The 27,600-nt window shown below is 39.1% G+C and overlaps 1 protein-coding gene across 1 annotated transcript; it reads right to left on the minus strand.

Moving 5' to 3' along the window:
- Positions 1-320: 320 nt before the first annotated feature.
- On the minus strand, positions 321-20,461 carry LOC149288226 (ankyrin repeat and MYND domain-containing protein 1-like). Its single transcript, XM_089491979.1, has 16 exons — positions 19,862-20,461; positions 19,275-19,421; positions 17,866-18,317; positions 15,605-15,821; positions 15,101-15,265; positions 12,173-12,324; positions 11,144-11,315; positions 9,160-9,300; positions 8,443-8,598; positions 7,989-8,096; positions 6,795-6,926; positions 5,573-5,686; positions 3,239-3,392; positions 2,477-2,549; positions 2,232-2,386; positions 321-481 (listed from the first exon to the last, which is right to left on the minus strand). Exons 1-16 carry the CDS (start codon positions 20,459-20,461, stop codon positions 321-323), a joined length of 3,099 nt encoding a protein of 1,032 aa, XP_089348105.1.
- Between the last annotated feature and the right edge of the window lie 7,139 nt (positions 20,462-27,600).

Genomic DNA, 27,600 nt, shown 5'->3' on the forward strand with positions numbered 1-27,600 from the left:
ACCAGAATCAGTCAGATGCTACCCACTTGGATCACAATCCAAATGAATTTTAAGCAGGTACATGTCCCATCTGTTAGTGATATGTTTCATCTTTTGTACATCTGTTAGATTTAAAGTGGATCTGCCAACTAAAGCATCATTATATAAATCAGATTAAACACCCTTAAGATACTTTTTTCAATACCTCGATTGAAGTATATCCAAAAAACTGGATGCAGTTAACGTGCGCCACTTTTAACTAAGTTTAGGATTGACAAGGAGTGAGTGATTATTTATTAGAACAATAAGGAGAGCCATGCCCTGTTACACGTGATACAATGTTAGTTAAAGCTGTAGTTTTCACCGATGATTGGAAGATCTTCTGACATTATGCGTGTTCTAGTAGTGTTTCCTGATTTTACACGTTTTGATGGGCTCACTTTACCATCTGTTTTCGCCTTTTCTAATTTGTTTGCAGAGGCTTTTTTGTTGATGAGGTTCCCTTTAAAAGCAGACAAGAGGAAACTTAAACGAGAAATTATTCGATAACCGGTATCACATTAGAATGAGTTTTCAAAAATATTGTATTGTTTTTGTACAGTTCTGGTTTTTACAGAATACGTAGAGCCAGGGCCGGCCTTAGGGGTGTGCGACCTGTGCGACTGCACAGGGCGCCATGGTAGCAGGGGTGCCTGCCCGGGACTTAACTTAAAACTTTGGGGTTTTTTTGTTTTTGTTTTTTTTTAAAACTTTATTTAACATCATTCATGTTAAATAAAGTTTAAAAAAAAAACCAAAAAAAAAAACCTGATGCTTTAATCTAAGTCCCGGGCAGGGGCGCCGAGCGGTTGCTCGTGAAGTTCTCAGCAACCGCTCGGCGCCCCTTACTCTACGTGACTCATTCGCGGTGCCGGCATCTCATGTTGAGCGCCAGACTATTCCAGCGCTCAACATGAAATGCCGGCACCGCGGCAGAGCGAGAAGATGGATGCCTCCTGCTCCCACCGCAGGACTCCGGCAACAAGGTAAGTGTGGGGGGGGTGTAGTTTGAAGGGGCAGAGGAGGTGGTGTAGTTTGAAGGGGCAGAGGAGGTGGTGTAGTTTGAAGGGGCAGAAGGGGGGGTGTAGTTTGAAGGGGCAGAGGGGGGGTGTAGTTTGAAGGGGCAGAGGGGGGGTGAAGTTTGAAGGGGCAGAGGGGGGGTGTAGTTTGAAGGGGCAGAGGGGGGGTGTAGTTTGAAGGGGCAGAGGGGGGGTGTAGTTTGAAGGGGCAGAGGGGGTGTAGTTTGAAGGGGCAAAGGGGGGTAGTTTGAAGGGGCAGAGGGGGGTGTGGTTTGAAGGAGCAGGGGGGTGTAGTTTGAAGGGGCAGAGGGGGGGTGTAGTTTGAAGGGGCAGAGGGAGTGTAGTTTGAAGGGGCAGAGGGGGGGTAGTTTGAAGGGGCAGAGGGCAGGGGTAGCGAGGGGGGGGCGCCAGAGGAGTAGTCCGCACAGGGCGCCACAATGCCTAAGGCCGGCTCTGTGTAGAGCTGGGTTTTAATAATTTGTATGTGGTCTTAGCCAAATCTAGACATAAACTGACCATATCACACAAACTTTTGGTGAATAGTAAAATAGGTGATTAGGATTGAGCCAAACAATAACATTCTGAAAGTATATGGAGGAAAGGGTTTCAGTGGACAAGCAGGATCTTGGTGTGGTGTTTGACCACTGTTAGAAAGTTATCATAACTATTGCATGGATGATTACAATGACATCCTACAGGTCTGGAACAAAACGAAATAAAACCGGCTTTTCTTAGGGCAAAATATACTTGTTTCCATTGGACTTAAGAACAATGTGATTCTATGCTGTGTCCCAAGGCTCTCAAGTACGTCCCAAGTCTGCTAACCACTTGGAAATCTCTTCGGAGGGAGGGTAGTTTAAATCTATGTAGCATTATGGGGCCAGGTAGAATATGTGAGAAGCCAGAAATAGATGTATACATAAAGATCAATGCAAAATGGTTATGTACCGGCAGTGAATATATACCAGCCCTGGCATCTGTCCAGTCCCGCTATATTAAAGATCAAACATTACAACAGGACACAATCACGTGCGCTGCTTTAGTCATGTGATCATGGATCAAGAGCAATTTGTAATTCACAGTATGAGATAAATTTTTGGTACAAAAAGCCTATGGTAATTTAAACAAGTGTCTTGCTCGCTCTCAAAGGATTGCGGTGAGGGAAAGTGTATATTTGCAACAGTTATTAGTTACCTGTAAATAGTTGGCATTCCTCTTTATGAAGCTCATTCCATGATCTCTTCTTGCACTGCTTGCTACAGAAGTATATGGAATAGCAGCGCAAGCACGGCATTAGCTTCACACCAACAGAGCGCCCACACTGGTAGCAAAACTTGAAGACGGATTTCCTGGGGAATAAAACAAAAAACCCATTTAACATCCTTAGGACATAAAACATTGACTATGCTTAGCATAGAAATACATGGCATATCTCTCACCTCTGTAGCGACTCGTCAGTTGAATGTTCCACACGCCTCTTTATTGCTGAATCTCTGGATAGCCCAGACGCACCTGCATAATGTATATCATCACTAAGCTGTATTACAGGATCTGCTAGTACAAATAATTAGCTGCTCCCATGCTCTAACCCCCCCCCATGTCTCCACATGCACATATGGATTACAGTTGACAGGTAAGTCAAGGACAATAGGGGACACATAGTAGGTGTGCATTTTTTATTCATGCAGGATCATAAGGAATAGACCAGTATAAGATATACCAGTTAACATTCTGAGTAAGCAGTTCACACGGACCTTCTGTTTGCCCTTAATAGAGCTTCACAATATTCGCAGAATCTGCTGTGTTTCTGGGTTTTTTCCTGGGTGTAATAGAAAGTTGTCTTTTCACTTCTAGGGGTAGCACTGGGCTGCTGAACTTAACTGTAGTTTAATCGAAAATAAACTAAAAGGGTTTTTAACTGCTGTGCTCAGCTCAAGTGTGAATGCCCTTTAATATAACCTGTGAATATGCCCCTTAATATAACCACCAGGTCTTGCATATCAGACACCTGTATGTACCCCGTAGGAACATTTTACAACCAAAATACCATCATTCTAAACTTTTATTTCACCCTGTAGACAATTCCAAGAATCTATCACGTTCCTTCTCACAATGCCTTCAAAGCTTCATGTTTCTCATCATTTTCAGATGTTTCACGTAGCTGTTCATATTGTATCATCCCTGGTACATGGCAGACTTACTGAAGATGCCTTCTTTTGTCCACTCTCTGTCTTTCAGGATAACAGCATCTCGGGTCAGGCTCCCCAAGTGCTCTAGCAGCTCTCCCCGTTCATTGTAAATCTCACGCTCCTCTGGTGACAAAGCATGATAAGGGGTATTTGCTATTCTTTTATCCTGAAATATAAGAGTAAATGCACTACTGGTGATGGTTATAAACATGCTGAGTCTCATAAGATGCGAGTTTTAGGAAGATCATGTCACATGCCCAACACATTATGCGACTTCTAATCTCCAGTTCAGTTCCACAGGGATGACTATAGGGTCGCTATTAGTTTCATCTCCAACAGCTTTTCATTGTAAAATCTGTCACTCTGGCGCACCGCAAGCCATCCAAAAATCTGTCACGAGAGATGCTAAATTACACGGCTCACAAAGCAATTTACTGTTAGCAGAAACACCAGCCAACTATGATATTATAACCCTGGCACTTCCAGGCTCTGAGTGGATGCTAAAAAGTACACATTATTAACTAATGCTAATAAATGAGAATATGCAAAACAGAACTTTAGGAGCACTTGCTTTTAAGAAGAACATGTAATTGTGCATAATATTAGAATGATACATAAATAATATCACATATAACACTTAGCTAGTTAAGTTAATCCTATCATCAAATGGACTTTTTTTTTTTTAAGTATTTGTGTAATGTAGTGTATAGAGTATATATATAAAGCATAGGCGAATTATATTTGCTTATGTAAACGCAATAGTTAATAACTTAAGGGTTATTCAATAGTCCCTGATACAGTACTGATACAAAATCATGGCAGCATACATGCCATGTGCTGGGTACTTGCATCCTGTCTGGCCCTGGAGAACTTTGGATGTTTGGAACTTTGGATGTTTATACAGTAAAATAAAAAGATTTGCTTTGGAGACACTTAGTATAGTATACTTCTCCCATTTACCATCCAGTCCTTTTACTCTGTGTCCCATCCACACAAAACCAGCCACACCATCTGTAGTCTGGCTCTGATCTCTCATGGAGCAGCAGCGAGCTCTTCCTCGGAGCAGAATATTGGGGTGTCCAACCCATTGGGCATTAATGGGGCAGGAAAATTTTAGTCCCATACAAAATGGCTTCATGTATATGTCTGCCAGTGGCCTACTACTGCTACTGCCTCTCTATCCTCTTCCTTACTCAGAGGAATAAATGAATCAAAATTGTCTAGCTTTGATCCTTTAAAATATCCCTCAAGACCCATTTCTTAACAACCTTACAAGTTAACACTCCTTCCCCCATATTGCTTTAGCTCACCTTTCCTAGTCCCTCTCTTGCAATACTTATACTAGAGTGGCTGCTCCATTCCTAACGACGGCACTTTTACATCTTGTGTGATACAACGGAACTCCCTCTAGATTCCAAAGTTTGTTTGAGCAGGGCCCTCCTTACCTGTTGTCTCTGTAAGTAAAATTGTTATGTTATATCCTACTTGTTACATCCTGTCTACCCATTGTACAACACTATGGAATATGATGGCGCTATATAAAACAATAAATAATAATACGAATGCTGTAAGTTCCTAGATCTTATTCCCTAAACTGTGGGCATCTAAATTTACCGTGTCACAGGTATACCTTGTCTTAATTCATACATGCAACAGTGTTACACTGTAGCATCCGATTGCCCCCCCCACAGACACTAGTTTAAATGTTTGTTACTAAAATCACTGAACTGCTCAATAGAAATTTCTGTTCCTTTAGAAGAAAGATGCAATCCATCTTTTCACACAGTTCCTTTTTATTCCAAATAGGACTTGTGTGGGAAATAGAGATAACTCCGTGTTCTTGACATCACTTCCCTAATTTGCTGCGTCTTACCATCCTGTCTGAAGGTACACAGGTTAAACCTCAGAAAAAGATCCAGTGGACGGCATCGGCTGCAGGACCTTACCTAGAAAACATCTGTTATAACTCTGACTTCCTTACATGGGAGATCATTTGTTCCTTAATGTACTATTACTGTACATCCAACTCTTCATCCTGTTTTGCTTCCTTAACAATTTTTAAACTACGTCTCAGTGACCAATAACTCCAGGAAGACATCTGGCATGTTTCCTACCAAAATATCGCCTCTCAGCTTGCTGCTGGGTGTGTCTATCTATTGATGTAGCATTGAAGTTGTTGTTGGTGGTCCTAAAATGCAAAATCTAGTCTGGATTTCCTTCCAGATAGCCATAAGCCATAAGATATTGCTGCTGTAAAGGTATGTCCAGGAGGAGGCAGAGATCATCTACCTTTCTTTATATTTACACACATACACACAAATATATAATAAAGTACATGTACCATACCTTAAAGAATTTGTAATAAGCATAGTCTGTGGCTGTCCCCACTGCAGTCTTCTTCCCTGCTACGATTGTGATTGGCATCAGAATGTCGGCACCAGCCCTTATAAGCCTGTCTACCTGCGAACAGAAAAAAGAGCAGGTCCGTCAGATAAGACTCTAGACTTCTTTTTAAAGTTTAAAGAAATCTACTTATTTAATGAAGGATTTTCACTACCACAGTGCGTTTGTCTTCAGGATATGTGACCTCTGGAGCTTGAGAGAACTTTGCATCCCAAAATCTCTGAAAACAATTAAAACGTGTTGCTGGAATTCCCCATGGGTGGTAATTTCACATTACGCTAAAGGTCACTGGGGCCCTATACAAAACTCAAATTAATCTCAACATTGCAGTTAAAACTGTCAGCAGCAACTTCATGTTTAATTTTTCTGCTCATAAAAGCACCTGGTGGATTTGCTTAAGGTGTCTTGGAAATGGGATCAGCTTTGTTAATTGATAGAATGGAAAATCCCCCGGGAAGCACTTGGATCAAGTCAGTCTAATGTGAACAGACCACAAAAGATACGTTAAGTTAACCCCTTTTCTGATAATGCCCCCGAATGATTCACCAAACTGAAATATCAGAAACATCTGTAACAACATCACATTCTGACATAATTTCCTTTTTGAATAAGATTGGAAACTATTTTTTTAGTACATTTAGTATTTTTTACTTCCGTGACAAATGTATTTTTTTGGAAAAAATATCACACTGAATCAAAACTCGATATAACTTTTAGATTGTTTTACCTCAAAGGGACATGCGATTGTTTTAATTTAACATGTACGTTACGATTAATTTAATATATCTTCGCTTGCACATGAAAACTGTGTTTCTATAAGAAACGTTATACCGAGCGGTTAAAGGACACTCTTTATGACAGGCTTTCACGTAGTTGATAAGAGCTGCGAATAGATGGAGTAATGCAATGGAAAGATGTGTGAGCTGCCACTTCCAGCCGTTCATTGAACCCGTGACGTCAGAAGGCAGGCAAAAGGTAAGCGCAAGAGCAGCATCTCTCATATGAAAGCTCAAAGACTTGGAGAGTGAAGCAAACGTAGTCACTGATCCTTACAGAATAATAAAAACAAGAAAAAGGAAAACTACACCCTTAACGTAAACCATTTATATATGTTCGGACAGAATTTTGTTGGTAAATGTTCCATGTAAAGTATATGGATTCTTACCAGAGCCAAGCGCCCAGCTAAGGTCCTCTGCCTCTCGTAAGTGGTACTGACAGCTGCACAGAGAGCACTGCCCACTCCATGGGTGAGGGCCAAGTTGGGTTCCGCTCCTCTTGCTAAAAGTTCTTTCACAGCCTGGGGTCAAAATTAGCAAAGCATTCAGTACCTGCATATCACAGCACGTCTGATCCTATAAAAGGTTATTTACTAAGTGATTTCACTGCAATGAGAGACGTCTTATTTTTGCATTTATACAGATCTTCAAATAATTATTTGATTGGAATGGAAACATGAAAACTGTTTTAGCAATCACAGCATATATAGTTATCCTTATCCCTTTATTCTTTCCACCTAGCTAAAACATTAAGTTGCTATTCTAACCGAGCAAATAAAAAAAAAAGTTTAAAGACATAAAAAAAATGGAGACTTTGAATACTCTGTTGTCATAGCAGCAGAATAAGCTTCTTAAAAGTTCTGTATCAGAGCCGTCTTGCCCTTATCAGCAAATATACACAGGGCACAATTATAAGAAACATAACTTTTAGTTACTTTGTTATGTTTAAGGCATTGATCTAAAACATAATCTTGGAGGGCTAAAACCAAGTGAAGGTTTTTCGGTCCCTTTTAATAAAAATAAAAATAAAAAACCCAAAAGACAAAAAATGGAATATGTACACAAGGTGCCTTAGTAAGCAAATGGAAAATGCTGTGCAGCTATGTCCATAAGCCCTCCCGCTCCAACGAGCCGAGTACACAATAAGACATCAATCCAAGAACAGAAAACACAGCGCCCCAGGGATGTTGCAAAGTGTACCCCGAAACGTTTGTCCTTCATCACACTTATTAAACATGTGGATTCACTTGCAAAATCCCCGGACCGCTGTGTTTTCTGTTTTTGGATTGATGGCCAATCAAATAGTCTTGTATGTCAACGACACTGCTCATACAGGTGATATAAACTCCCACACGGTGGTACGTTTCTCCTGAATGTACCTTCTTTATTATTCAGCAGGTTACACCAAAGTTACCTATCTAATAGTAATAGACTGAATCAGTCATATTGGTAGCTAATCACCTTGGCTGTTAAAAACACCCCACAGATTTACAGAGCCTATAATGTGACCGAATCCAAGATATTTAACACTGGAGCTTAAACACAAGAAAGTCTTTAGATATTTATATTTTGTGAAATCTCACCAGATCATTTCCACTGGCCACGGCTAAGGAGAGAGGAGAGTGGCCACTCCAGAGAACGTTCGTCTCGGCATTATGGTCCAGAAGCAGGCAGATTATGTCTCTAGCATGCTACACAAACACAAACGATTGTTTAAATAAATTAAGTAATTGGTGTTTTATTTTCAATGGAAACATTTTAATTAAAGGTATCCAAAATCAATAATATAATTATATATAACTAAACAAATACGATGAGGCTATATATGAACAATTATAGGGGTCTTATCACTGCAGCAAATGCCAGGCGGGCCACTTAGCACAGTTTGTTTAACTTCCCCAGACAGAACACGTTCTTTTTCACGTACGTTTCCAGGAATCAAAAGTATTTCTCTAATTTTATTAAGTTTTTATTGACCTCCAGAATAACGAAGGAGGAAGATCTACACAGACAGATGGCACAAAGACACGACTTTACCTTGAAGTTATCCTGCCGCTCACATGCTACATGCAGAGGTGTCCGTCCTCCCTCCACCGGCACGATGGGGTTTCGACTGCAGTAATGAGACAGAGAAGAGCCAGAATCCAGACAGCCTTTCGTAAAAAAGCCTGCGATGGGACCTGTATTTTCACCCTGGGGTGAAATAATAAACTATAACTCATCTTTGCCAAAAAAGTGCACATTTCCTTAATACTCACTTATTTGGTTAGTGTAAAAAATGCTGCGGCACACGCAAATTCAAAAAGAGCACTCATATTTATAATGTATTCGGACTTATGTATGAACATTTGAGTGTTGAAACACAAATTTGGAATCCTATTTTGTAACAAACATCTGAGCAATTTTCTTCAAGGTTAACAATGTAGTTTCGCAGTAAGTGATACATTTGTGTCATTTAAGGAAAACAATTTAAATTTGAATACAGATAGACAACGAGGTACAGAATTAAATTCAGATTTTGCTATTGGAAATGGAGATAATACAATGTATTTGGATGTATATGGATATATATATCACATGAATGTTCCTTTTTCCTGATATATGAGCTTTAATCAGTTGTTGGTGTCGTCTTTGATTCGGGGTAGCTTTATGCCATTCTTATGCATGTTTTAATTCCCTCACTGTATTAGCCGCTACCACTTTTCCTTGGAGGCCATCTTACTTATCTACCACCCTCTCTGCAAAATATCGTACCTTGTCTTGTTCATAAACATCATCCCCATCTCCCGCTCTTGCATTGGGGTCAGCAGCTGCATGCAACAAGATCTCCATTATTCTGACTCCCTCAGGGACTGGAAGTGCTGCCGCAACGTGAAGAGGAGTAACCGAGCCATGCTGAGGAGAATTCAATAAACGTTACGTATCAATCATGCACGGAATGGCCTTAGCCATTACCAGATGTCTCTCAAGTTTAGGGATAGGATCCTTTGCTTTGGATGCATTTTCAGCACAGTACTATTACCATATATAGTCATAAATGTGAAAACAGGTGTATTGTTGATATATTTTGACGTAAACTCGGAAAGTACTTTAATGTGGCTTTTTGCAGGTTTCAAACCAAGGGGAGCCTCAAGAATATACGATAAGTTGAACCTTCAACATGGGTTGCAGAGTCGGCTGTCTAAATTGTTAACCTTCTGCTTACTTGAGTATGAATAATACAAATACCTATTTTACTATTTTTGGACAAAAAAATAAAGAAATAGAAACAGTTTTTTAGGCATGTGATTTTAATGATGGGCTACTATCGTCCGTGGTCGTAGTGTAAGAGAATCACGTGCGGTCTGCTAAAGCAACGCAGACAGAGTATAGGAGACACGCTACAATTTACTGCTTAAGCCAATAGGATCATTTCCTGGCAATTCAGAATATAAATGTTACAAAACCATAATATAATATTAAAATCCTAAACATAACAAATTACATATGTTTTTCAGTGCTTTAATAATCATTTTTTATAAATACACTTTTACCTCACATGTTATCTCACAGTTCCTATGCATTGGGTTTTTTAAGTATACCGTTCTTAAACTCTCCAAACGCAAGAATGTATGTTTATTATTGTAATCTGCAATGCACGGCTTTGGAGCCCTGCTTGATGATCACATTTTGATCAGCGTAAACAGGAGGAGGACAGGGAGAAATGTAGAAAAAAAAAAAAATAAGGAAAATCTCAGCATCTCAGCACAAAAAAAAAAATTGGTAAAAAAGTGCCCCTTAACACTTCCACTATAAGAAACAAAATATACAAAAATAATCACTACCCCCAAACCCCGTAAGTCAATAGTATTAAAAAAACATAGGGTAATATGTAAAGCACGGATGTGGCCCTCTGGAACATAAATAATATGTATGTGGGGTATGAATGCAATCAGGAGATGTTGCTGAACTAAATTTGGCCATTGTTCAGCTGTGGTGCTCATAGTACAGAAGACAATTGCACTAAGATTGCAAAAATGTGATTTTTTTCCATTATAGTATAGATTTTGTTTATCTATTAACATTAATAATGATTATGTTTTATGTATTTCAATTATTTTAAGAGGGTCCTACTTTTTTTCCTCAACAAAATAATATATAATTATTTTCATTAAATATAGAAAGGGGGATTCATGCTGTAACAATCATATGGTGAAAATGACAAAACATTTTGATCTTTTGGTAATGAAAACCCCCAGGACTGATAGGGGTTAACCTTGCACAGTCCTTTTAATGAACGGAACATCAGAGAGCAGATGGTATTGTCCCTCTATGTATTTGTATAATGCTATCATATCCTATCTATATCCTGTTTGACGTGGGGTTTAAAGTTAGAGGAAAAGGGAATAAATGTCCTCGAACGGAAGGAGGTTTTTAGAGTAAGCAGTTGTGTCATTTACTGCCAAATTAAGTTGTTTATGTGGACTTAATCAATACCCAAAAAGAGACTGGACATAATTCTAACACAGACAGTCAGGGTAATGCCAATTACATTTACCATATATAATTGCCAGGTAAAATCGGATTGCTTTCATAACAAATGAGGATAGTAAATAAGAAGTTGGAAATATAGTCAGTGGGGCATTCCTTTGCTTTCCTTAAGATAATAAATTGGGAAGGCTGAATGTCTCGGACTTTTTAACCATTTAGCGGACTACACATTTGAGTAATGAATGCATTTCTGAAAAGACATTGTTACCTTTGTGGCCAGGCGTATGTCTGTTCGAGCCCCTCGTTCCAGCAATAGCTGAACAGTGCTTACATCGGCAGCTTTCACTGCAAGGAACAAAGCATGCATTGGCACACAGCATTTATTGGGATCAGCACCTCGCAAGAGAAGTAATTTCATGGTGGCCTCTCTGTTGTTGGGGCTGGATAAATACAAACATTAGAATTATTTCAAGAAAGTAAGAATACAAAATTAATATGCCATTGACAACAGTATGCCATTCAAGTTAGCATGTGGGCAGCACATACAAGATTCTATATTGGGGAGCGCACATAATGCAAACATACTAATTGGACTGCCTCTCTAGGTATGGTGAGGTTCCCATCACGTAACAGGACCCACATATTAGGCTAGTAATTAAATATTATTGAATTATGTGTTTTTTCTTTTAGTTTAGCATAATACATGGCAACTCCTGGTAAACCATGCTGCCATCTAGTGGCCAGTCTCTCCTTGCCATTAAATGCTGGTCAATGCAATTTAGATGAAATTTTTGCGGACAGTATGAAAGTCCATCTACACTCCAATCTCCCACACATCTCCTAAAAGCCCATATTTTCTGTTTTATTACAGAAATTTAACAGCCTTCCAAACAATACTATAATCTGAATATTATGTACTCCTCTACATCGTAGAGTTCAACGACACTACCCTGTATAAGCTTCTGTGGGTATGAGCTTCCCATGCATATTAATTCTGATTTGTATACCTACTTCTCATTTTCAATTTAAAGGAGTTGATGCAGTAGTGCACCTTGACCTCTTTGAACAGATGGGACAGGTTGGTGGAGGTATGTGTTGGATTAGACAAAATGTGATTAGGCTTAAACAATGCTACCCTCTAGTAACCCTTGCCTTGCCAAGGGATGGGTACACAATACACTAACAGAGACCAAAACACAGCTAATGCTGAGCCAAGACAAAGCTAAAAAGAAGTCTAACACAAATCAGTACATTAAATAACCACCCGCCATACAGTATTTAAATATTGCTGTAATACCTATTTAGACTGAATGACGGAAAAAATCCTTTATTTTCTGAATTTTTACGTTTTTTTAAGTCACTTGGTGGGGAGTTAGATCTGTCAGTGTCTCCATCCCTAAGGATTGTGCCATTTAGCAAGGGGTTCATCTCGCCTTCATTTTTTTTCTCCTGTTGATAAAAAGTGATAACATCAACAAATTATTAACACAGCATCTAATACTTTTCCAATAGCGTGCTACCGTAGTAACACATTAAAATAAATAAATAATACACATTACCATTGTGTAAATCTCTTTACAGAATAAAGTATATTATCAGTTTGACGTACTGGTCTACGTACAAAGCATTTTTTAGACATAGTTTCAAACTTCTGTCACCCAAATATATATATAACTCTATAGCCACCTCGTTACCATGGCGCTATGATGAAGTAATACAACTTAGCTAACTTTGAATAATGTTATTAGGAAAAATTGCACATCACGATAAGTACACTTGTATTATTCATCATTTGAAGCAAGAAATATATTTTAAAAAAATGAAATTATAATGAAATTATTTTTCTTCTTGTTCTCTGTTTTGGGTCTATTGTCATGGAAACATAACAATAGTGTAGTTATAAAATACATAAAGAATATGTGATTATAAATTGTATTTGGTAATTTATGCTTAAATCAACATGCTTTGTATTCATGAATATATATATATAAACAAAACGTTTAGGAGAAAGTGTGCATCACATTATATGACATAAATAACGCTACAATAAATAAAATAAAAATATACATATATTCCTATATTATAGGAATAAGTCAATTAAATTATTTTCTTAATTGCAATTGGCCCCCCCAGGTGAATCCTTGCCCCCCCTGTTGCCCCCCTGCCGAATTTGGAATAAAGTCGCAATGCAACTTTAAATCCCGTCTTTTTTAAAAAATGCGGAGGAGAGAGAGGGTGCGGCCCGTGTAAGATCGGCAGCCAAGGCAACCAATCTTACGCGGGCCGCACCCCGAGCTGTAAGCAATCGCACTCCTATCATGCCAAGTCAGCCAGTACATGCTGAAACCTAGCTAGCTGCCCCCTTGTGTATTGATGCTGCCAGCAGTACGGGGTCTGCACATCACTTACAGCCACCCTGTACCAGCATGTACTGGCTGACTTGGCATGATAGGAGTGTGATTGCTAACAGCAATCACACTCCTATCATGCCAAGTCAGCCAGTACATGCTGAAACCTAGCTAGCTGCCCCCCTTGTGTATTGATGCTGCCAGCAGTATGGGGTCTGCACATCACTTACAGCCACCCTGTACCAGCATGTACTGGCTGACTTGGCATGATAGGAGTGTGATTGCTAACAGCAATCACAGTCCCATCATGCTTAGGTTCCAGCATTTACTGGTTGGATGTGTAAGTGCTGGAACCTAGGCATGATGGGACTTTGATTGCTGTTAGCAATCACACTCCTATCATGCCAAGTCCGCCAGTACATGTTGAAACCTAGCTGCCCCCCTTGTGTATTGATGCTGCCAGCAGTATGGAGTCTACACATCACTTACAGCCACCCTGTACCAGCATTTACTGGTTGCCTGGGTATGATAGGAGTGTGATTGCTGTGTGGGCAGTGTGGATGCCAGGGCTACCTATTAATGACGTGTTTTTATGTGAATTCCAATTGATCTATACCTGCAAAGCTGGGTTTTTGCGTTATTCTGTAGATCCATATCTACATATTTCAATACATTATTTATGTATACCTGCAAATACAGTGTTTGTATGTCTTATTCAGTTGATTAATACCTGCAATGCTGTTTCCATGTATTTATTTGATCTACACCTGCAATGCTACGTTTCATATACTATTGTATACCTGCAAATACAGGATTTGTATGTCTGATTCTGTTTAGTTGATATATACCTTCAGTGCTGAGATCACAAGTGAATTTCAGTTGATCTATACATGCAAAGCTTGGTTTGTGTGTTAATGTGTTGATCTATACCTGCTATCGGCAACTGGGGTTAATATCAATATATATGGGCAGCAGGGGCATCAATACACAAGGGGCAAAAACACTAAGGGGGGTATAAACGACAATGCAGTGTGAAAAATCCATCCTGATGTAGATGTCTGTGATGTAGATTGTGTCCTGCTGTTTGTGTGTTTTTGGTTATCAGTGTAGCAGAGCCGGTCCTCGGGTGTGTGTGTATAGGTGTTGGTGTGGCAGAGCCTGTCCTGGTGTGTGTTTGGGTGTTGGTGTGGCAGAGCCTGTCCTAGGGTGTGTGTTTGGGTGTCAGTGTGTCAGAGCCTGTCCTGATGTGTGTGGGTGTCTGTGTGGCAGAGCCTGTCTTGGTGTGTGTGTCTGGGTGTTGGTGTGACAGAGCCTGCGTTGGTGTGTGTGTGTTTGGTCATCTGTTTCCTGGCACTTACAGTAGGAATAATTTAATTTATATTTATCCAGAGATAAAATGCCCTCCTGAAGTTGTAGTGACTTCAGGGGACAAAACGTTTAAGGCCCTGAAATCATTTGGTGGAAAAGTTATTATTGTGTTATAATATTTATTTCAAGGATTAGTCGCACTCAATTGTGGCTTCAGGCATCCCATGTTGAATGATCAAGTATTATTTTATTCTATATATTGTTTCTAGAGTCGCCACTGGCTGGTGGGGTAAGAGAAGGTCGCTTAGTGGATCATCAGCCCCCACTAAAGAGTGCGAGGGAGGGGTCATAGTGCTGCTATGAATGGGATACATGGCGGATACATTAGGTCCAAACTGCCAGCCAATTAGACCAATTATGTACAGTACATACGAGACTATGCGTTTTTAGCAAGAATAGAGCTGTACATAGGCCACGTCTAGATTGCAGACCTTCGGTTAAAAAAATGATGATACAGAGGACATTGTTTAAAAAGAAAAGACAAAAAATGTATCTAAAAAGTTACTGACCTCATAAGTCAATAAGTTCCTCTCGGCCACGTTTGCCCATATTGTTTTCGTGCTGTAGAAAGCCATCATACATAAAGCGAGAGCTGAAAGTCCCTCATCATTCTGCGCATTAACATCCGCTCCATTATCAAGCAGAAGGTTAATGATGTTATTATTACCATTGACCTACAAAAGATCTTGTCAGTAAACTATAATCAAATCTACATTTCTAAGAGGGAATTTATAACACTGCCAATCCCATACAACGCAAAGCCCAGTATCTAGAAATCCATATTCTGCCTTAATGTTACACCGTTGGTAGATTATTGGAAAACATTTTCTTAGGTCGCTGGGCATGAGCGGAAAATATTGAATATTATTAGTGCTGTCTCGCAAAAGATTTGTGCATATAAAATACTCAATTATTGAGTCACAACTATGCAACATGACTTCATTTAGAAGATGTGTCTCATGAACTTGCTTTATATGGACAAGAACCGGTGATGAAAGCTCTGGAATACTCACAGTTGCGGTGTGCAGGGCATTGTTCCCATTAAAGTCACTCACATCCACATGGGCCACATCATGTCGCAGTATATTAGAAACAGCATCATAATCTCCCACTGCAGCCATCTCAATAATTTTCTCCGCTATAAGCTCTTGGGGGCCTTTACGACCAAACTGCTCTCGATTGCCACACATGATAGAACTGATATTCCAGGTACAGTGTTCTGGACTGTTCCTTGTTAGGATAAACAATCAGGTTTTACATTTTCTGACCAGGATACAATATCACATAATAATAGTGAAATGTGAGTAAGATGAGATTTACTAATTATTTATAAAAGTAGTGGGTGAGTGATGGATATAACAATGCTGCTTACAGGAGGGCAGAGATGTACATATACTGTAGATAGAGAGATATCATCATTAGAGATACGGCACATACATTACAAAACAAGTGTAACACCAAACACTATCTAAACAAAAATATTAAGCATACAAATTAATACCGTATTGGCTCGGATATAGGCCGCCCCCGTGTATAGGCCGCACCCTAAAAGTTTGGTGCTTTTTTAAAGAATTTTTTTTTTTAATATACATGCTGCCACTCTGTCTCCCCCCCCCCCGAGATATGCTGCCACTCTCCCCCTCCCGAGATATGCTGCCACCCTGTCCCCCCAGAGATATGATGCCACTGCCCCCCCGAGATATGCTGCCACTGTCCCCCCCCGAGATATGCTGCCACTGTCCTCCTCCCCCCGAGATATGCTGCCACCCTGTCCCCCCCCCGAGATATGCTGCCACCCTGTCCCCCCCGAGATATGCTGCCACTCTGTCCCCCCCGAGATATGCTGCCACTGCCCCCCCCCCGAGATATGCTGCCACTGTCCTCCTCCTCCTCCTCCCCCCGAGATATGCTGCCACTATCCTCCTCCCCCCCCCCCCGAGATATGCTGCCACTCTGCCCCCCCCGACTTACCAGAGCAGACCCCCGGGTGTCTTGCGGGGCCGGCGGGGGACATCTACGCAATGCGCGTATACAACTTCCGGTGCCGGGACTCAGCGGATGTGCCGGCACCAGAAGTTGTATACGCATATGGCGTAGGTGTTCCACGCCGGCCCCGCAAGACACCCGGGAATCTGCTCTGGTGAGTCTTGGGGGCAGAGGTAAAACGCATCGTGCGGACGTTCACCGCTGCCGGTGAACGTCTGCACGATGTGCTTAGACAATCTCCCGTGCCAGCACTCCCCCCGTGGGAAGTGCTGGCAGGGGAGGCTGTCTGAGCGTATCAGAGAGTAGGATACGGGTCCCCTGCACCGCTGCGGGGGATCTGTATCCTAACCTTGCTGCCTGCCCGGCGCCCGGAACTGCATGTCCCGGGCGTCAGACCCCGAATATAGGCCGCACCCCCACTTTAAAGACTTAAAGTGGGGGGAAAAAGTGCAGCCTATATTCGAGCCAATACGGTATATGGTGTACAGACCATAAATGTGTAAGAGCTGGCAGTCTGTGGGACATCCAGTCTGTGGAACATTCATGTTTGTCGACGATCCTTCTCTCGTATGTTTCTTGCCCCTACTGGCAGAGTTCTCAAAAACCTTTATGCTTTCATATATTGGGCCCATAAATGCTTTTTAATGCTGTGAATATTTGTTGAGTGCTTACTTAATTTTGGTAATGTGCTGGCTGTTTTTCTTTTCTCACCAAGGTTTCTTTTTGATTTCATCAACTGTTTGTATGTGTCTACTAGGAAACTCTTAAACCAGTCCAAAAGAACCAATCAGTTCTATTATAAAAGGAAGATACAAGAAGTAGGATACAGCTACAGAAGAGAAGGGAAACACCTATGGTGGCTTTTAAATTGGGAATAAGTAATGGCACCTTGCTGAATGCAGAGATCTTGGCCAACAAGTATAGATGCTGAATTTATGCATATGGTATCAGAGAATGAGAATATGCTTACAAAATATCTCTACATAAAAAATGTTGCAGTGATATTGTAATTGGTTGGTTATCGATGGCCCGAGGAACATGATGGCTGTAGTTCAAAATAAGGTAGAAGAGGCACTGTTTGCCTACAACTGGACATGTGCCACGTATTTTACCTTTTAAGTTTAATGCATTGCTTTTTTGCACAATTTATCTGGCCAGTCTAAATTGCCATCACATAATTTTGGTACGCCTCAATTTCTCAATATGCTGTATGTGTGGCTTTTTTTCCTGGACCTCCTGTGCAGTCTATATTCAATAAATACGCGTATGGCTCTTGCTTTACACTTACCTGTGTTTGTTAACATGCAAATACACTGCTTTTGTTTGATCACTACATTGTACATTCTGGGATTGCTCTTGCTGGTTAATGGCAGTGCTATAAAAATGGTGATCAAAGTCCGCACGCACAGAGGGGGGGAGAGGGAGATGGTCTGTATCTGAAGAATAAGAGTAGATCCTATCAGGTAGAGTGTAGCTGTCTTCTAAGAGCAGGATCTTGAATCTATAGTAAAAGGGATCTTCCACCAAATGTGCATCTAGTCTTGGACTAAGACCTTCGTTATTAGATGTTTCTTCATCAAGCTTCTGACAAAGCAATGGGTAACAAGAAACAGTGAATGGGCCTGGAATCACATTACAGAACCTAATGAGGTGATGTCCTATCCAAATGCCAACATCCTGGCTGCCATCACTGTAGCTTTCAATCCCAGGCCCAAAACGAACATCCGCCTTGTATAGGCCCTGTAGAACAGGAACAGTGACAAATAATCAAATTAAATGAGATACAAATATTATTTGCAAGTGATAACTCAATGGAAGAAAGACTTTAAAAAGTGTCTACTTTAGCAAGAGGAAAGTATGCCCCAATCCACATCCAAAACAAATGATAAATAGGAGGATTATACCCCTACGGATCGGTCAAGCTGCTACGGAACTGTTCTCTTGAGGCTGAACATAAACAAGAGTCAAAAGCTGTAAAGAGATCTTAAACTAGGGATAGAATTCACTTGTTATTCAGGACATGGACAATAGACAATTGATTTGCATTCTGCAAGCTTATTCATGTTTCTACATCTCTAAAATCACAAGATGTAAGTTGTGGACCATTATCTGAAGATATCCCACAAAACATATTAGAAATTTAGGAACATTTTCTCTTTTAAGCCCATGCATAGCATTATTAAACTAACATTGCTATACAATAGAACCTTTTTTAGCAAAGATGTCCCCATGAAATTTCCCTATATTCCCAAATATATCCTGAACCAATTTAATAAAAAATGGAAGCATAGTCTGTAATTCAGCTATATGTGTCTTCAATGGTAAGAAGACCACACTCCTATAGACTTTCTAAATCTCATTTGACCTTATGAAATGCCTATGAACAAGTTAATATAACATGCAAACAAAGGGTTTGTTATGTTAGAAAGGAAGGTGACTTCAGTGATAAGATTATTTTAGCTCTTAGACATTAAAATGTAATGGCTTAGAATAAAAAAAGTTGTATTTCTGGGAAGTGGAACACATAATGTAATATAATAGAACATATATTGGAAGATAACACATTAAATATTTGAAGTAAAGCTGCATCTGAACATTATTCATACATTACTGATGGATATTATTAGTTTGATCTTACCTCTGACCACATCAGCTCTGATATAGGTCCAAAAAAGGAAAATCTAACAATTTTAATACCTGGAATTTTCTGCTGTCAGGAAATGTCATAGTCCCATAACCTTCCTTTCGGCTAAGATAAAAAGAACCAGTGAATCTGGATCCATCTGGCCAAAAGTAAGCTCCTTTTCCGTGCTGATGATCTTTGTAAAATTCCCCAGCATAGCTCTGCAATTTCAGACAAACATTAACGGTAGTAAATAGTAGTTAACTGAGACTATAAAGCTATTTTTAAAGGAATGCTTTGAAATATTTTGTACCATTTTATCAGTCTGTCACACCGAGACTTATGATACCCCGTTATAGGCTAAACATTTGTATACAAACTAATTCTAAACATACAATATTGATTTCTTGTTAATGCATTGTTATCTGTAATACTGCACATAAAAGCAATCTTAAAGGGATTCTGTGCATTTTCATCAATTATTCTAATGCTACATGCTATTTTATGGACTAAAAGTAACTAGATTTACTTCATATAATGTTTTATGTCATCGGAAGTGTAAAATAATAACAAATGCATAATATTTGCATTATGTGTCCTGAACATGGCACACTGTTTGAAATTGTATAATTTTCTTGGACATTGCTTCATGGGAACATACCTCTTCATTTACCCATTTAAACTCTCCATAACCCAGCTTCATATTCATAGAAACATTTCCTCTGTAGCACGATCCATCAGGCCACTCCTGAAGTTCATGAGCTCCTGATGGTACTTTAACTGATTCCTTCCTTAAATTTGTGTCCATTTGGCTTTTTTCTTTGCCTAGACTCCCCCAATGACCCTCAATATTCATATCTTGTTGATCTTTCTCCCTTTGTGTACTCTCTGGTGTATTCACTCTGCTTTTCTCCTGCTGACCTTTCTTTCCATCTAAACTGTCCAAATCATCCAATACACTTGTCTCCTTGTGGGCCTCTTTCTTAAGGTCCACCGAAGAACTATGCTCTATACCCAGGTCATTAGTAATATTGTTGCTGCATGGATCCTCTTTGCTTTTATGTCTCTCTAGATCCTCCATCATAACCTCCCTTATTTGATCTTTCTCCAAGGGTTGATTATGGTGATCATTCCATCTGTTATGCTTCTCCCAGTGTCCCCATACACATAATTTATCTTGTGCTTGTCCTTTGCTTTGTTCCTTTAGGTTTTTGTGTACACTCAGTTCATTTAGCGGTGCTGATCTATGATTTCCTGCCATGTCTTCTTCACCTATAAGGAAGCAATAAACATATTGACTGCTTAGGACCTTGATACCATTAAGGAACATCAGTTCTGCAATTTATGTTCATACAATAGTACATGTACTCAGACACTTGTTCAAAAGCTGGGTCACAGATAAAGATAATTTGGAGCGCTCTCACACAACTCGTTCATTTTGGTCTCTTTTTCCCATTTTTTTCCAGGTGTCTGGAAAAAAATAAAGGTATATGGTTCATTGTATTTGGAGAAAAGGGGATTGGTGAGGATGTGAGAAAGATTGCATGAGAGATGAAATACTGTGTGATAAGGCTGAAAACAGTCACAAGGGTTGCACAAATTAACGCATCCATAGAGAATCCATAGAGCCACTCACAGGAAGAGACTGACCATATGTCATACAAAGCAGGTTCCCTGTGGGCCACTTCTGGACCAAATTTCAGTTGCCTAGGTACGCTTGAATAAAGTTAGGGATTTTATAGGCATATAGTTAACTGTATGATTAAACAATTATACCAAAACAAGTATTAATGATCATCAATTTAATATGTACGTTGAAACACACTTAATAACTGAAAGAGAAACATATGTGTAAGAGTATTAAAACTGGGTGAGGAACAGCCAAATACACTAACAAGGTGAGGTTGCCAAAGATAGTTTAATGACAAAAGTCCCACACCATGGCAAGACTGAGCAAGGCAACAAGACACAAGGTGGTTTTACTGCATCAGCATGGTCTCTCCCAGGCAGAAATGTCAAGGCAAATGGGGGTTTGCAAAGGTTATGTTTAAGCTTATTTGAAGAATGACAAAGAAATGGACAACGTTGAGGATTGCAGACACAGTGGTCATCAGATGAAAAACACATCATGCTTACTTCGATTTTGCAATCGGAAGATATCCAACAGTGCCATCAGCTCAGCATGGCAGAAAACACAGAGACTCTTGTACACCCATCTACTGTCTGGAAAAGTCTGGTCCGAGGTGGTCCCCGTGAAAGACTTGTAGCCTAAAAGCAATACCTCTGGTGTGTAAATAAGGCCAAGCAACTCAACTATTTACGAAAACACAGGAACTAAGGAGCAGAACAATGGCAACAGGTGCTACAAAAATAAGTGTTTGCAGGCAACAGCGAAGCATGGTGGAGGTTCCTTGCAAGTTTGGGGCTGCAATTCTGCAAACAGAGATGGGGATTTGGTCAGAATGTATGGTCTATTTAATGCTGGGAAGTACAGGCAGATACTTATCCATCATGTAATACCATCAGGAAGGCATCTGATTGGCCCCAATTTTTTCTGCAGCATAACAACAACCCCAAACATACAGCAAAAGACTTTAACCCCTTCAATCCCCTATGGACGTACCAGGACTTCCAAAAAACGCCTTTTAAGAAACCCCTATGGACGTACCGGTGCGTCCAGCCCTTCGTGCAGCGTCAGGGACACATCCCTGCCGCTGCACGTGAGATCAGGCTGTCGTTCGACAGCCCGGACTCCCCACTGTCAGCAGAAGCTAGCATCGCCGGCATGAAAGCGCGATCGGGCAGTTTCAAATGCACGATCGCGCGATCGGGCATTCCCTTCCAGGTTGCATCACTGCTGATATCCTGTCCTCTGATGAGGCACAGACGCTGCGATCTCTATGCACGTCTGTGAGGACCTGCATAGAGATCACAGTGTGATCGGTGCAGGGGGATCGCGGGGAGGGGAGTGAGAAACCATGTCTCATACCCGCCCTCCCATCCTGAAACAGAAAAGCAGAAAAAAAAAGGTTAGTCATTTAAAAAATATTAAAAAAATAATTAAAATAATAATATAAATAATAATAAAAAATAATAATGTGAGCTAAGTGATGTCATTGTGACATCACTGGCATGTTCAGGAGGTCCCTAAGAGGACCTCTAACCATTTCTGTGTAAAAAAAAAAATATAAAAAATAATTAAAAAAATATATATAAAAAAGATAATAATCATAAAAAATTAAAAAAACCTTACATCCCATTGCCCTAGCATAACATCTAGCCAGTATAACCCTCCTGCCCCCGTTCACAACCCCTAAACCCGTTAAGCCATAGGCATAAAAAATATACAAAAAATGTACACCTTATAGTATGCTCCCTGGTGCTGGGAAAGTATGGAAAATCTATATAAATTAGGTATTTCTGAAATCAGGACACCTGAATTGATAAACTTGGAGGGGATTTTCCATCACTTTACCTAATTTTGTAAGGATTCAGAGGGAAAATTTAAAAAATATTAGGTGTTTTTTCTAATTTTCGCTAGTTTTTACTAAATTTCTCATTCTAAATTTTCAGCTAATCATCCAACTATGGTATCAAGCTATACCATATATAGAAAGCTCTCTCCCTCTCTCCTTGAAAAAACAATATATAGTTTACATGGGTACACTATTCACAAGAAAGGAGAATAATCGTTAAACCTACATACCACAAAACTGGAAAAATTGCTCTGGGACTTGAGGTACCAAAAACCCCTGGGATTGAATGGGTTAAGAACTATATTAAGCCTAAAGAAAAACTAGGAGTCATGGAAGTGATGGTATTGCCCCACAGAGCTATGAACTCAACCTCAGCAAGTCTGTCTGGGATTACATGAAGAGAGAGAAGCAACTGAGGCGCCTAAATCCACAGGAGATCTGTGGTTATTTCTCCAAGATTTGAAACAACCTTTAAATTCCTTAAACTAGCATGTACAAGTATACCTGGAACTGTTGCTGTCATATCACCAAATCAACAACTGGGCCATTCCATTGGTTGCCATGGTGAGGACACTGTTCTTTCCCCCTTTTTTTTTGTTGAATTAGAAAATATCAATTATATCAATTTACCTCAAGGATTGGCACGGTCTGATATAATCGAACAATACAAATAGTACCTATTTGTATTTAATCCAGAATTTCTAAAGGAGATTAAAGTAAAATTATTATTTTCTCGCTGTTCTGGACAAAAGGAATTAAATCAACAACTAATAATGTATATCTAAGGTACACACAGGAATTTCACAAATATCATTTACTGAGTAATTATATCTTAGTTATAAGGAGAGTCCTTTCCATGGAAGCCATCAACAGAATGACAAGGACATATAAACATTACTGCAAACCTAAGAACCCCAAACCCTTTCAAAGATTTCTGGAGTAACCATACTTTGCACAATAATTACATCCATCGACCGCCCGCTGTATTAAACAGCATATAATTTGGGGGTTCCAACACTTGAATAATAAAAAATAAAATGTACAATGACTATGGGCAATATGTATTCCATGTAATATCTACACAGTATTACAGGCAATATGTTTATGTTATATCTACACAGTACTACAGGCGATATGTAGTCCATTCAATATCCACACAGTATAAGAGGCAATAAATATTTCATGTAATATCTACACGGTATTACAGGCAATCAGTTTTCCATACAATATCTGCACAGTATTACAGGCAATATGTATTCCATGTAATATCTACACAGTATTACAGGCAATATGTATTCCATGTAATATCTACAAAGTATTACAGGCCATGTGTATTACATAGAATATCTACACAGTACTACAGACAATTTGTATTACATACAATATCTATATAATAGTACAGGCAATATGTATTCCATATAATATCTACACAATATTACAGGAAATATGTATACATGTAATATCTACGCAGTACTATAGGCAATATGTATTCCATGTAATATCTACACAGTGTTACAGGCAATATGTAGCACATACAATATCTACACAGTACTATAGGCAATATGTATGACATACAATATCTATACAGTAGTACAGGCAATATGGACCGTATTCCATGTAATATATACACAGTATTACAGGCCATATGCATCACATACAATATCTTCACAGTACTACAAGCAATATGTATTACATACAATATCTACGCAGTATTACAGGCCATATGTATTACATACAATATCTATGCAGCATTACAGGCAATATGTATTACATACAATATCTACACAGTGTTACAGGCAATATGTAGCACATACAATATCTACACAGTACTATAAGCAATATGTATTCCATGTAATATCTACACAGTATTAGAGCCAATATGAAATCTATGTAATAGCTATACAGTATTACACGCAATATGCATTACATACAATACCTACACAGTACTACAGGCATTATGTACTACATACAGTGTCTATACAGTACTACAGGCAATATGTACCCTATTCTATGTAATATATACACAGTATTATAGGCCATATGCATCACATACAATATCTTCACAGTACTACAGGCAATATGTATTGAATTCAGCATTGAGTAGATTGTTGGCACTACATAAATAAAAGATAATAATAATATGTATTACATACAATATCTACACAGTATTACAGGCCATATGTATTACATACAATACGTATTCAATATAATATCTATACAGTATTACAGGCAATATGTATTTCACGCAAAAAATTCGACTTGATCCAAATTGCAATTATTCAAAACGTGCAGGTAATCTAAAAATATTTTGCAATAACTGTAAATATATTCATCCAGTTAAAAACATATCCACAATATAAGAATCTAAGTGAATGCGATTTAAAACACTTCTCAGAAACCTTAGTAAACTCTATCAGGTGACATTTTTTGATTGGAATGTGTTCATTGAGCTGGATGATCATATACAGGCATGATTCTGCAAGAGATAATCATACGTGTACTTTGCAGGAAGCAGGCGTCATGCTTAATTTTTGATAAACATCGTTACCTGCCAACTACCGGTTAGTGATCGCCATCTATAGAACAATCTCTCGAAACTTTGTGGCTGGATCTGTATCCCTGGTTTCCATGGACACGGAAAGCGAATCAAGGCTGAGACACGTGATTTAACGCGTCCTATAGAAACAGTCGCAATCCAGTGACATAATATATATATATATATATATATATATATATATATATATATATATATATATATATATATATATATATATATATATATATATATATATATATATATATATATATAAATATAATTATTTTTTTTTTTACAATTCTCTATTAGTTGAGGATCGGCAGGTGAACTTTACGGTGGTTTTGTGGCGCTCTTTGTGGTTTTGGTTGGTATTGGTTTTGTGGAGAGTTGTGAGGAGATTTACATATGCTCGTGCAGTTCTCTCAGACGGTGTATTTACACCTAGGGCGGTGGTAGTGTAATAGCGGCCATGCAAAATCCTAAATCTATTTGCTTTAGTATTCAGGTATAGAAGAACTGGGCATTGTTGGAAGGAATATATGGCAACTAAGGCCTGCAAGATGGGTTGCGAATAGTTCCTCTCTAACTGGATAGTTATCAGACACTTTCAATTAGTGGTCATGCCATCAGACGCTTTTTCTTTAGATTAGCAAAAGGTGCATTAGACCTGGAAATGTGATAATAATCATATAATGTTACAATTTTGAGTGGATTTTGCAGAGTTCTCACACAAATATATCTCCCTACAAAATTGGATACGTTTATTAACCCCTTAAGGACCAGGCTGTGTTTTACCTTTTGTACCACTGTGACCGAGGCTGTTTTGACGCTTTTGCGGTGTTCGTGTTTAGATGTAATTTTCTCCTCACTCATTTAGTGAACCCACACAAATTATATGTTGTTTTTTTCAGGACAAGAAGGGCTTTCGTCAGATACCATTGTTTTAATCATATTATCTAATTTTCCATAAAAAAAAAAAATAAAATATGATGAAAAATGTAAAAAAAACCACAAATTTTCTGACTTTTACTCCAAAAACCTTTTACTCATCCAAAAAAGCTAATGAAAAAACCTACTAAATATATTCTACTATTTGTCCTGAGTTTAGAAATACCCAATGTTTTTTTGCTTTTTTCTGCACGCTATGGAGCATTAAGTACAAGTAGGGTTTTGCTATTTCAAAACCATTTTTTCCAAATCTGGTAATTCTTCCCCCCCATGTGCCATTTCGGGTATCTTTGAAGCCGGCCAATGCAATCTACCCCATCAAATCATATATTTTTTTAAACTAGACACCCCAAGATATGAATGCTTGAATTTTAACTCTTTCCATGCACTAATTCTACCACCAGTCTTTGTCAAACTTTGTGGCAGTAATTTATTTTGTGTTTTTTATCGCTAAAATTGCTCTTCAGGTATGGATTTACAGCTCCTGGTATACATCACTTTCAAACAACACCCCAATATGTGTTCAGCAACATCTCCCGAGTACAGTCATACCCCTCATGCATGGGTTTGTCGGGTTGTTTGGGAGGTAAAACGCCACATTTAGGAAGTGCACATTTTTTAACTTGGAACTTTTACATCTGGTCATTCTGCCCCCATGTCCTAATAGCACCATCTTTGAAGCCGGCTAATTCAATTTACCCCATCATACCATATATTTTTGAAAACTAGACACCCCAAGGTATTTCAAATGCTAGTATTTTAACTCTTTCCATGCATGAGATTCTACCACCAGCCTTTGCCACACTTTGTGGTAATATTTTTTTGGTATTTTTTTTTTACACAAATTGTACTTTGTATATAAATTTATAGCTCCAGGTATACGTCACTATTAAACAACACCCTAATATGTGTTCAACACCCATGCATGGGTTTGACTGCTGTTTGGGGTTAAAAGGCCACATTTGGGACGTGCACTTTTTTTTCCCCATTTCGGTCAGTCTGTGCCTATGCCCTATCTTTGAGCCCGGCCACTACAATTTACCCCATCAAACCATATATTTTTGAAAACTAGACACCCCAAGGTACTTAAAATTATAGTATTTAACCCTTTCCATGCATCAGATTCTACCACCAGCCTTTGCCACACTTTGTGGTAGTATTTGTTTTGGTATTTTTTTCACACAAATTGTACTTTGGGTATAAATTTATAGCTCCAGGTATATGTCACTATCAAACAACACCCTAATATGTGTTCAGGAACATTTCCCGAGTACAGTCATACCACCCATGCATGGGTTTGTCTGGTGTTTGGGGTTAAAATGCCACATTTTGGAAGTGTGCTTTTTCCCCCCCATTTCAGTCAGTCTGTGCCTTTGAGCCTGGCAACTTCAATTTACCCCATCAAACCATTCATTTTTTTAAATTAGACACCCCTTGGGT

Source organism: Sceloporus occidentalis, unplaced genomic scaffold (genome assembly GCF_023333645.1).
Source record: "Sceloporus occidentalis isolate IW3139 unplaced genomic scaffold, rSceOcc1.0.p SCAF_53, whole genome shotgun sequence".
NCBI lineage: Eukaryota > Metazoa > Chordata > Lepidosauria > Squamata > Phrynosomatidae > Sceloporus > Sceloporus occidentalis.

Coding starts and splice junctions, on each gene's coding strand:
- LOC149288226 (XM_089491979.1), bottom strand. CDS start 20,461: ATGGCAGGAAATCATAGATCAGCACCGCTAAATGAACTGAGTGTACAC. Junction 15,266..15,604: donor ATGCCCTGCACACCGCAACT/GTGAGTATTCCA, acceptor GATCTTTTGTAG/GTCAATGGTAATAATAACAT. Junction 5,687..6,794: donor TAGCTGGGCGCTTGGCTCTG/GTAAGAATCCAT, acceptor TTCTGTTCGCAG/GTAGACAGGCTTATAAGGGC.